The 12,125-nt window shown below is 39.9% G+C and overlaps 2 protein-coding genes across 7 annotated transcripts in view; one reads left to right on the plus strand and one right to left on the minus strand.

Moving 5' to 3' along the window:
• Nucleotides 1-10,151, plus strand: part of FAM13C (family with sequence similarity 13 member C) — a 63,331-nt gene extending 53,180 nt beyond the window's left edge. For 2 of the 6 annotated variants that reach the window (XM_072871177.1, XM_072871181.1), the window contains 3 exons: nt 816-917; nt 1,742-1,836; nt 10,072-10,147. In XM_072871177.1, the coding sequence (XP_072727278.1) occupies nt 816-917; nt 1,742-1,836; nt 10,072-10,118 (244 nt within the window). In that variant the 3' untranslated portion in view covers nt 10,119-10,147. Of the gene's footprint in view, nt 1-815; nt 918-1,741; nt 2,061-2,382; nt 3,675-10,071 lie in introns of those variants that run through there. The other 4 variants (XR_012043931.1, XM_072871178.1, XM_072871180.1 and 1 more) reach the window with 4 other exon arrangements.
• Nucleotides 3,487-12,125, minus strand: part of PHYHIPL (phytanoyl-CoA 2-hydroxylase interacting protein like) — a 40,682-nt gene continuing 32,043 nt past the window's right edge. The window contains exons 3-5 of the mRNA XM_072871182.1: nt 9,213-9,387; nt 8,088-8,205; nt 3,487-4,755 (exon numbers count right to left, since the gene is read on the minus strand). Of these exons, the coding sequence (XP_072727283.1) occupies nt 4,221-4,755; nt 8,088-8,205; nt 9,213-9,387 (828 nt within the window). The 3' untranslated portion in view covers nt 3,487-4,220. The remainder of the gene's footprint in view (nt 4,756-8,087; nt 8,206-9,212; nt 9,388-12,125) is intronic.

The following is a 12,125-nucleotide window of genomic DNA, read 5'->3' on the forward strand; positions in this document are numbered from 1 at the left end:
ATCACGCAGCCCTGAAACTTGTTGAAGAATATGCCTTCCAGGAACAGATGTATTCTCATAGCTTCTGGGATGGTAGCTTTTTCTTGTGTTTTGCTTGGGAGCTCTCAGATGCATAAATGAAGTTGACTAGGCTCTATCAAAATTGAGCGTAAATAACAATGTCTTGCTTTTCTATGTAACTCAACAACTGTCTATGCAATAGTTTGCTCACAAATGCTGTGAAGCTATTTCTGTGCATTTTGTCATTATGAAAAAAAATACCAGCTGCATATGTCATAACAGAAATCATTCTCTGCTTAAAAACCTTATTCTCCAAATACCAGCTAAAACATAGCCTCCAAAAATGTTGATTCTGGGTACCACTAGCATTTCCACTGCATCACAGTAACATTTGGTAACAGCTGCTTTTAGGCATAGGGCTTGGATGTTGACTTTATTAATTCGGTTATAGAGATGCGAACCATTTCCTGCGAGATTCTGAGCCCTCTCAACTCCATTAATTCCACACAGAATTAAGATCACTAGCAAGACTCGATCCTGAAAGCTTTTCCTCCCATGTTGTCCATATAGTCTCTGCCTTCACTTTATCAGAAGGGTGAGAATACTAGTAAAAGGGAAGGAGTACAACTGTTTATGGCGTGTGATGGTACAGCCAGTTATATCCATAGTTGGAAGGATGAGGTGGAATGTCTTGGGGCACTGAGATCAGTGCCTGCCGTGGGCCCATAGCAGCAGGCTGCTTATTACCCAAAGCCACAGCTTTCACAACACTTCCAAGCACCTGGGGGTTTCATGTTCTTGTCTCTGTTTTACAGGCCCGTTCTGCTTGAACATCTCAGAGAAACAAGGGCAGATAAGAAAAGGCTTCGCAAAGCTCTGAGAGAGTTTGAGGAACAATTCTATAAACAGACAGGAAGGTAAATAACCAGCTCAAAAAAAGCCCTCTCCTTCTCCCCTTTAAGCTCGCGTTTATGCAGACGCGTTTATGCAGACGCGTTTGTTTCTGCTAGGGTGGGTACTCTTAGGTGAGCAGGCCAAAGAAGCTGCAGCTAGGGACTGGAAGATACCATGGAGGTATCTGGTCTCTGTGGAAATGTCCATTGCCCTGCTTCGTTCCTCCAGGATGTGGGCATCCCTGAGGACAGTCTGGATCTGAGGATCTTCCAGGGCATGCCTGCCATGGGTATAAACCCCGTCTCAGCACAGGATCTTTCCTGAGCTGATCGGAGGGTGCTAAAGAGTCTGTCTGAGGATGTAAATCTGCAAGGATTACACTTGGCAGTTGGGCCATTTTTAAAAGGCCAGATTTAAAAACAGAAGCCACTGTTTTTTTCACCCATAGATAAATACTGGCTACTTTTCACTCTTTGTTTACCCTCCTCCCTTCATTTAGCAAACTTGTTTGCTGACAAGCACGGAGGATATGGGCATGTACTATTCTGGTAACAGCTTTCAAAGCACTATGTAATAATTTCTCTACATATTTGAGAATGAAGTAGTTATGCTTGCATAGCTGGCAAGAAAGAAAATTACCTGGTATATGAAAATTCAGTATTTTAAATACTATTATTTCATTTCTGTCTAGCAGAGCTTTTTGGTCCTGTCAAATTATCTTTAGTCACCTACAGTTAGGGAAGAAAATAATCCAACCCAATCCTCATTAGTTGTTGCAGAATTAATTTTAAAGACTGTTTCTCCTCTTACTCATAAAAGTGATGGCACTTTTATTTGCTTTTCATAGGAGTCCTCAAAAAGAAGATCGGGTGCCAATGGCCGAGGAATACTCCGAATACAAGCACACAAAAGCCAAAATCAGGCTCTTGGAGGTTCTCATCAGTAAGCATGATATTTCCAAAACGATTTGAAGTGAATGCAATGCCGTGATATTGTTCTCTAGCAAAAAACAAGCAAACAAACAAGTAATGAAAAGGAGGAAGTAATTTTACAGGTCTTGGTCTGCTGCACAATTATTTGACACACTGAGATTTTTGATGCACTTTACCAATTATACTAGCTGGGATGAGAGAGAGGACAGCAATATGCAAGAATATTAAGCACGGGTGAGTGGACTATAGTATATATTTTTTCCTTTTGAAAAATCCTTGAAGTGCACTGTGAGAATGTTAGAAATTAAAAAGACACTGAAGTATTGTAGATCCCCAGTTTGACCCGCTCTTAGTTTTAAAAAGTGTGAGGAAATACTCTCCAGGCTTTTACTACATCTTAGTACATGATAATGTACCACACATTTCTTTCCAGAATTAACATGCACTGTAATTAACTATTAGTGTCGGTTCTCAATGGGCTGATTCACCAGATTAAAAGAAACATGAGCTTAAAACAAATGAAGGGAAAACTCATGAACTTACTCTATCTTTCAAGACAGAGTTGCCATTCAATTCCAGTAGCTTCAAAGAAAGGTGCATACAAAGAACCAGTGCCAGGATTTGGTCTAAAATTCTGCGAGTAGAGCAAAGTGATGCTGCGTAGGCAAAAAAAGAAGGACGGAACATGATTGCCAAATGGAACTATTGTTTTTTTAGAAATAAGAGAAAGTGTTTGGCAAAACAAAATAGATACAATTTACTGGGAAAAGATAAAACTAATGTACTGGCTGCTGTCCTTTTCACTATGGTTCACAGGACCTGGCTCACGGTACTTAAAATTCAGTAAATAGATCAACTACATGCTAATTTTTATTTCTGTATTAAACTTTGCACTTTATTTTGCCTGATGCTATAACATCTGCTTTTCTAACTACCAAAGCTCGTTTAGACGCATGCACTTTGTAAAATGTCGAAGTATTTCTTGTGTTATAAATCGCCACATATATATATTAAAACAAGACTAGATTATTGCATTATGCTAAGATATTTTGGATAGATAAAGTACATGGTATATAATTGAGTGTCACAGTTATCTGATGAGGAACGCTAGACTTCTTGTTTACTAAAAATAAGATTATAAAAAAGATATTTTTCCATTGGAATTATGCATCTTTCTTAACTTTCAGAGCACCACACTTTGTAATATTAAGGAGATTTTTTCACTATTTGTGATAGACCATTTGTGTGAAAAGTGGACTATTAACAGAAAGATTATCAGTGGGTTTTGTACTAGAAATGAAAAGCAGGGATTCTGGGAAATACCTAGCCCAGACATAAAGGAAGGAAGAATAAAAAAAAAAGGGGGGGACTTGAATAAGTTGAACCATGTTTAGTGTTTTGCTTTAACTGTCTTTTTGTATTGACCACGTAGTATAAGCAACCTGTTTTCTATCTTGATAAGAATATTTTCATTTTATAAAGCCTATTATGTACCAACCATATTGTATTTATATTGTATGTAATGGCTTGGCATGATTTTGAGGACGTACACATTTTCAAGTAGTTTGGAGGAAAAAGTATGAACGCTAAAAAAGGAATTTTTTATTTCTCAGAGGTTTGTTGTTTTAGTGTACTGACTTAATAATTGATAACTTAACTTCTATGAATCAGAAATGGTCTCCGTAAATCTGTTTTAATTAAAGTCATCTAGAGCAACAGGAACAGATACAGAGCTATTTGAAGTTTACAAACTACATCTTTGATAAGGGAAAATGATTTCATGACATATGTATACAATTGATATTAAAATGTAATCTATATATTCTATATGATTGTATAATATTTTATACAACAGTACAAATAAAATATTTTTCTATTATATTTATTATGTTGAGACACAGTTTCTGTTTTCAGTTAGCTAATATAAATAACATAAATAACACTGTCAAACAACACGTTGGAAGTGCTGACATTTCTAGGCTCTGAAATTTAAATCATGCTGCAATTACAACCTTTCATGCTGTTTGGAGTTATCCCAGTATCTGTTCAGTAGTTAAAATGAATGCATATTTAAACACCATTTATAAGCCGTTATTTTTATTTTGCTAAAGCAGTTTATATAGGATTTTGTTATGTTTGGCAAGAAACAGAAAACAATTTTTGCAGCATCTAGTTATAAATGGTTGCCAGAAAGAAATCCAGGACTTCTAATCATTTAAAGCATCAGGGGAACAGGAGGGAAAGAGGGAGAGAAGAAATACTAAAGACGCTATTGGAGATGTTGAAGACTCGTTTGCTTTTGGTGACAGCGGCATGTGCATGCTTCTGACAAAAACGTCTGACTATGGAAATGGGCAACAGAGGTTTGAAGGCTCCTAAGTAATGAGGGAAGTTTTAACGTCCAACACTGATATTGCAGGTCTTGCAGCTGGGATCTTTCTTTGCATTTGCAGTAGACAAGCTCATTAGTTGGTGACCAGTAATTTCTGCAACTGTGCCAAGGGAGAGATCCACAGGATCAGTGTAAATTACTTCCAAAATAACATCCTGGGCATGATGGTAAACCATGACACCGTCTTCTTCATCGCAGGTCAGAAATTTATTATCTTTTATATTTAGTTGAGGAAGGCGCTGCTTACAGAATTCGTCTCCTGGTGATCCAACAGGGGCGATAACGAGAATGACATAGTGGTAGGCTGTGTACATGCAGTAGAAGTCTCCAAAGTACAAGTTAGTATTTGGGTTGAAGAGTTTTTCAGCTGCAATCTCAAACCTGTATCTTCCATAAGGTGAATCTTGTGGTGGCTTCCCAGTGTTAAACTCAGTGTTGCAGCTAAAGAAGATGCCTTCCAGCTTCCCACTGATCGGAGAGCCATGGCTGCCACTGTTATCCTTAACAGAGGGCTGCATAGCATTCCCGTGATGCTCTCTACAAATGAATGACTGGTATTGTTTATTTTGTAACATATGTTAAAGAAAAAGTGGAAAGTTAGGACAATCATGCTGTTCGGTAACTACTGAAAGGACACAAAGGAAAATGGTTAAACTGAAAACTGTGGTTAGTGTCATGACCTTAGGACCAAGAAAATCACATGACGCCAGACTCAGAAAGAGCTAGAATAACTCCTGCTCAAGGGGAAAATCTGCTTTTCCAGTCTGGCTTCTCTGTCAGCTGTGAGCTGTGTGGGTATTATATGCAGGCAAAGAATAGCACAAACAAAAAAGCCCCCAAACCACCAATATCTTTAATTAGCTGATTTGTTCAGCCTTCCACTACAATTCTAACAATAAACACATTTTAGTTTAATCATGTTGAAAATTGCAAGTCAGTCTCAATATGCTGAATATACTGTTTGTTAATGTGTAATTTTAGCACAGGCAGTATATATTTCATGTAGAAAACTGCCAGTGAAAGTTATTTCTGAATGATGTTTTTCAGAGAGCTTATAGGAAGGAAAGTACTGTCTGCCATAGTTTTTTTCCCCCAAATGATAATTTCAGGTCTAATTTGTCTACTGCTGACTTTGAGCAGAGCAGAGCTGGGCACAGAGTACAAGGTAATTTGGTTAGTTTCCACTTTGGTTGGTATCCAGCTTCTGCAGTCGCTAGTCCTAAGGGGAAAAAAATGTACAAGACTAACTCTTTTTTTTTTTTTTTTGCAAGCTGAGCTCTATTTGGTTCCAGTGAAAAGAAACGTTCCATGTAACAAGTGAATTTTTAAAACCCTAAATCCCAAATTGCACTCAGCAGCATTAGGCTGCTAAATTTAGGAGAACAGTTCAAAACACCCTATTCTAATCCTCCTTAGCACCTGAGATTTTATGTATAGCAGGATGTTCCCCAGAACTTGTGCCCCACACTTCTCTGGAAGCGCTGTAGTGACAGCTTTGGCTCTCTCTGCACCTGCAACCATGTGACACCAGAAAGGGAAACATTCCCTTTTGTAAGTCCTGCAAAACACCAGATTTACTAGGCACCCTTAGAAAATGCCTTTATACACACTGACAGATTAAAAACGCATGAAGGCTGTGGGGCTGGAGGGTCTTACATCACCCTCTTGCTGTACTCTTGCTCTTTTTTCTTTTTTCTTTCTTTCCTCCTTTTTTTTTTTTTTTTGTGGAGGAGAAGGTTTTACTTGCTTAAAACGGGAGGCAGCAGTCAAAGCAAACAAATTCAGTGTATACGTACAAAACAGCTCTAAATCAACTCAGTAATGTCTCCAACTGTGATTTTTTTCATTATTTCTAATCTCCTCAGCAGCATATCTTAGTCTGACTCTAAGATAAATTTCAAAAGTTTTCTGGGCCATTCAAATACTACATAGTTATCGTCTCAAGCCCTGTTTCACAGGGGTGGGGTGGGGTGCAATTGGTATTTTATTAGAACAAGAATTGGCTTGAATAACCACCGTCTCTGCAACCTGAAAAGCCAAGCTTCTTGCAGTTCCATTTCTGTGGCAAGATACTGACATCCAGCGGCCAATTAGGCTAATTATAGGTCACTCCTCCCGGGGATCTGAGCTGCTTTAAGGCGCTCCCAGCTGAGGTAAGCAGCAGAGTGACATGAACACTACTTAGAAGCTCACACTTCAAACCCTACATTTAGCGGTTGCTGCTTTAGCACTGTGACAGTTGCTTGTTTGCCAATGCTACTAGAGCTACTCTGTAAGCTTTTCCAAGCTTGTTTACTAGTTATGACACCACAGAGGCCATTGGCAGGCATGGTGTAACAAGGAGTTTTTCCTAAAAGTAAGCATGGGGTCAGGGTTTTTAACATAACATTCAGAAGGGTGCACTGTGGAAGGACTAGCCCTTGTGACCATATTAGTACTCTTCTGATCAGAAAAGGCAACCATCAGACAGTTACAGGTATTCTAGCTTCATTCTGACCTGGTAAAACACAGCTTTTTGTCTCTAACTCACTAACAGAAGGGAAAGCAAACTAGTCTCTGTATTGAACCACGAAAGAACATAGCAGGAGTAAGGGGAAAAGATACAGTGCAATCAATCAGAGTCACATTTGGCAGAACAAGGCCAAAACCACAGCTATAAGTGCACCTCAGTGGCAACTTTCAAAGCTCTGTGAACACAAAGGCAGGTGCACTATGAATACATAGCTGAAAACAAAGCTATATGAGAATCAGAACCACCACAGGCATTTCCCTTCTGTGGTATCTAGTCCAGGATGGCAGCAGAGATTTACAAGGTCCTCAAAGAGTCTCAACAACTGCAATTCATTCTCTACCTCCATTGAGTTTTGCAGCTTTGTCACTATGTGCAATAAAATAATTCTTCCAAAACACAGAAGGGAAAGAGCAAACCCCATGCTCTGGAATATACAAGACTCTCCTGGAATCCAGCAGGTACTCATGACTACAAAGTGAGAATGTTTCCAAGGGTGGTAGAGTCTGCTCTTTGGAGTTGGATTCCCTCGAGTATTTTTTTTCTTCACCAGTTTTAAAAAACTTTCAGTTTTAGACAGGTACTAGTGTGACACCCACATAAAACTGGAATTATGTGGCACAGCAGCAGCGCCATCTCTCAATGCATATTAAAAAAGCATAGTCAGTGCTGCCACCCTTCTACACAGCGCTGAAACAGATGTCAACACATTGCTTACCTCTCATCCATGTTCTTCTAACTGTGGAAGGTTACCTCTGCATGGTGGCTGCTCTTGCTCAGTCAGTACATAAGCTTTGACTCCTATTGAAAAGTCTTCTTTTCTATTGTAATGATGCTTCCGGTTGCATGTGCGAAGGCACACTGGGTCTCCAACAGGAATAAGGCACCTACCTCCAGCTATCCCATTTATTCATTCCAACTGAAGCACAGTGTTGTAAAATTCTCTAAACATCCCCCCCTCTCCCCTCCCCACACGATCTCTAAATTAACATTTGGATTGGAGAGCCCCAATTACTACATTTGGGCATAGAAATGGGGTGGTTGTATGTGGAGAGCAAATATTTGAAGTGAAACTCCTAGGTTCAGGCAAATACCTACACACATGTAGACACTTTAATCAGGTTGAAGACCCTGTGAGTACTTCGGTTTCTGCTTCAAAACGCAACCATTTATTGCCTAATGGAAGTACTGAGTTAAGCAAGGTGGAAGAAATTAGTTACATTTTATTTTTTCCTTTCTTCTGAACTGGCAATAAAGCATACAGACATTCTGCTCTAGCTTTAGCACAGCTGCCTCCATTTACTTATTTTCATTACTCCCTTAATTTGCCAAACAATTTTGCATGTGTTTACCTTCTTACCTGATATAATCAAAGTATTCTTTGTGCTGATTCCGATAAAAAACAGACAGTTTAAGCATACGGCCTGCAATCACTTCAGCTTTTTCCAATAGCTGTGTTAGGTGAACTTTTGAATAATCTGGAAAGAAAAGACAATCTGCTAGTATGGGGAGCAGGAAAAGCCACAATACTGTCCAAAAGCTACACAGACATGCAGACTTAAAATTGGGAACAGAGCCTCAGTAACATACCTTGTATCGTGCAGCATACAGAAACTATATAGCCCAGCACCAGTTTCCAGCAGTGGCAACAGACAAATGGCAGGAACATGCATGTTTGATTCTCCCCCTTCCTTTCCCCACGAATACTCTGCAAGCCTACTGCAACTTTCAGCTCAGGATTTCCTGTGTTAGAGCTGGTTTCCTTGTATTTGGGACTGCAGAGGAGCTGAGAACTGCCCTCTCTGGCTTATCATTTGATAAACTGTTTGCTACAACGTACCCGGTTGTGAGCCAATAACAATTCACATCATAACTAAAAAAGCATGCTTAGGACCCAGCCTAAATGGCATCTCAACCAACATGGGATTCATAGAGAGCTTGCTTCAGCACTCAGCTTTCACACAGGCAAGCACATTGGCACTAGGTGATGAACATCCCAAAGGATGTGACTTATAAATCAATGACAGGCTAAATTGATGCTCGAGATGGGTGTTGGTGGTGCTCAGGCTTTGCAGCACGCAGAGAAGGGAGAGCAGCAGCATGTCTTAAGCAAGCTGTCTGTTAGGGAGCTGCCAGTCTGTCTTGTCTCCACAGGTGCTAGTAGCCAGCAACAGGCACACAAGCGGCCCTGCTCCACTTCGGTTCACCAGTCTCGTTTCCTAGCCTGGGACAAGCAGTAGTGCCAGGCACAGCACTTTGGGGCAGCTAAACTATTGCGGAAAAAAGGGGGACTCCAGCTGCCTCTCATTAACACACCAGGCCTAAGCACATACTACAAAGCCTAAAGTTAGAATTTCAGTTTCCAGGTGTGACTATTATAACTCTACCAGCCTAGTTGGCACTGGTAGATGGCTAACCCACTCAGGCAGCAAACCTAGTGTTAATTGCATACATCCTGTGGTGCATGTTTCCTCAGCAACATTACCTGCTGTGCAAAACTCGATGATTTCACTCCACTCAGAAACAACATAATCCCCATCAACTTGCTTTGATGCTGTCTGCACTGCTACTGTGTATTCTGTTCTTGGGCTCAAGAACCAGTGCCCACGGACTGTCATAGGCAAAGGAACAGCTTTGGCCACCAATTTAGTGGGTACATCCTGATGGAAACAAAAAGACAAAACAACATACAAGTCAGCAGTGCAACCAAACCAACCCACCACACCTTCCTTCATTGTTTTTGCAACGTAATTCCCAACCCCTGGCTCTTGTCTAAACCTTAGTTACTTCTCACAGTCCATTGGTGTAGCGAAGTTAACAGGGTGGCCAAGGACAATGGCCTAAGGTCTGCTCTGAGAGTTAGGGTGATAACTTGCATGTATGAGCATATTATTGGTTCCACGTGACAACAGACTGATACTATTATATATAGCCCAAATATATAATTCAGACTAGGGCCATTTGTGCTTAAGTATTGAAACCGAGAAAGACACGCTACTGAGCACAAGGATATCTTAATTTAAGAGCTTCTTGGGCTCTCATTGCCATTGTTCTCTTTCAGTCAGTTTACCACTGACTTTCAGTCACTGTACCAAACCAAATTTCTCCTGCCGTGATTCAGTCCACCTACATTGCTGTCGATATATTCCAAAGCAAACTTCAACAGAGGAAATTAAACGCGTTGTAGAGTAACTTTGTATGTCTTACATGTATCAAAATACCCTTATGTACAGGAAGGGCCAGAACAAGCCAAACATACAGCTAGATAGTTTGTGCCTGTCACTGCACTTCTTGCTTTCCACCCTGCCACCGTTTCAGATAGATACTCTGTTTTGCTCTTCCAGTGTATGGCACCACAGTGCAACAAAGAATAGCTGCTTGTTGTTGTTGAAATACCTAATTTCTACAGTACCAAAGACTGCAGCACAGACCACCAAGGGGAAGAAAAAATTGAAGAACTGGACAGTTTATGCTAGAACTGTGGGTGAAAGGACTCACAGTGGAGTTGAATGATTCTCCGCACGGTGTACCCGAGGATCTGTGATAGAGTGAGAGAGGTATTTACTTTTGAATAGTTATCAGTAATCACAGAATAGTAAGATGGCTACCATGTGAAAAGTGGGCATTTTAGATAACATCCATAGCTGTCCACCTATAAATACTAGCACAGGAGTCCCTTAAGGAAAAAAAGAAATAGAAAAGAGACATTTTCTCTTTGTGATCTGTAAGCAAGACTTGAAAGATCTTTTTTTTGCTTGTCTTCTGTAATGGAAAAATATTTCTTTTATTGCTTTTCTGTCAGCAAAAAATATTCTTCAGTTTCTGTATTAAGAAACTGTAAAATTAGCAGCTTATGATATTACAAGAACTGAAATGTGATTGACAGATAATCAAGGGTAAGGCTTTGCTGTCATGATTTCTTTTTTGCTAATTCTCATTTAAACCAAATAACAGTTGGGAGAAAACTTTCTCTCTAAAAGATTCAGTTGTGCACTCTGAAATAACTACTATATAAAAGATAGAGAAAAATTACAAGGAAAAATAAAAGAAACCTCAAATGCCATTTAAAGCTACCACCCTGGAACTATATTGCAGAGGCATCCCACTGGACTGAATTTGCTACTGCTAATGCACACAGCAGCTGCTAGAGTTACAGTCATCAGTCTTCCTGTCAGCTTTTCTTTGGCTATGGTAAGAACTGCCCCCACCTGGGTCAGCTCTCTGTGCCCACAACCCAGTGGTGTTTTTTTCCCCCATTAATTTTGTCACTTTTCATGTAACATTAAAAGCCTCATTGCCCCCATGTGTCAAAGCTTTACCTTCCAGCTGTGTATCAGGAAACTCTTCTAACTGTACCAAAAAAGGAGCAGACTACCTAAAATCACATTAAATAGAGGGTTTTATCTCTTGCACAGCTGGGGAGGAGGGGCAGATATGATGCTTTTCGTAATCTGTTGTTCTTTTTCTAAGCAAACACTTTTTTTTTTTTAAGATCGCTCTACTGACACCTCAGGAAAAAAATGTTCAAATGTTCACGTTGAAATTTCTCTGGAGATTCTCCATTTCTTCCTTTCATCTCTTTTCTACTCAGCTCTCATTCCTGTCTGAGACCCCAAAGAAGTGCAAAGGAGGTTATACACCAGCTCAAGGACAGCCAGGATTCGGGAGTGGCAGATGGCTGCTCCACCACCAGCACCCACCAGACAACTCTAAAGGTACCTAGATGGCAATAATTTCCAAGAATAACCTGGAAGCACTGAATAACTAAGCAGCAGTGTATACAAGTCACACTACCTCTCTCTCTTTTTTGGGAAAAGATGCCTGCTTTGCAGTCCCTTTTTGTTGCTGAAGAAGCAGCTTTCAATTTTCAGCTTTCTCTCATTTCATCTTATCCTTCCCTTTGCCAGGTCTGCTCATAGGACACAGTGTGGGAACTCAGCACACGCAGGTTCTAGTCCTAGTTTTGCTAAATAACTGAGCCTCATCTCCTATTACATGAAAATAAACATACTTCCATGTCTTAAAAAAAAAAAGGGAGGTATGCAAATTGCATTGAGAAAAAGACAAAGTCTTATTAGAATGCTAGTCTTTACATACTGCTACCAATACAAACCTCCTTCTTCACAGATATGATAATAGTAATAAATAATAAAAATATATGCACCCTAAATATGCTGAATATACTTTATATATTTGCCAACAGAAAAAGTATTGAAAGGATGAATCATTCATGTATGCTTTCCTGGGTACACATGGAAACAAACAGCCCCCTTTCCTGAGGTACAGCATCTATCTATCAGATTAAGTCTCTATCCCAAGTCATTGCTTGCAGCCATGTGAGCAAACTGAGACTTAACACTAACTCTCTACAAGTTAGAAAATATTTCAAGCTGGTCAT

The sequence above is a fragment of the Ciconia boyciana genome, chromosome 8 (assembly GCF_034638445.1).
Source record: "Ciconia boyciana chromosome 8, ASM3463844v1, whole genome shotgun sequence".
NCBI classification, from domain to species: Eukaryota; Metazoa; Chordata; class Aves; order Ciconiiformes; family Ciconiidae; genus Ciconia; species Ciconia boyciana.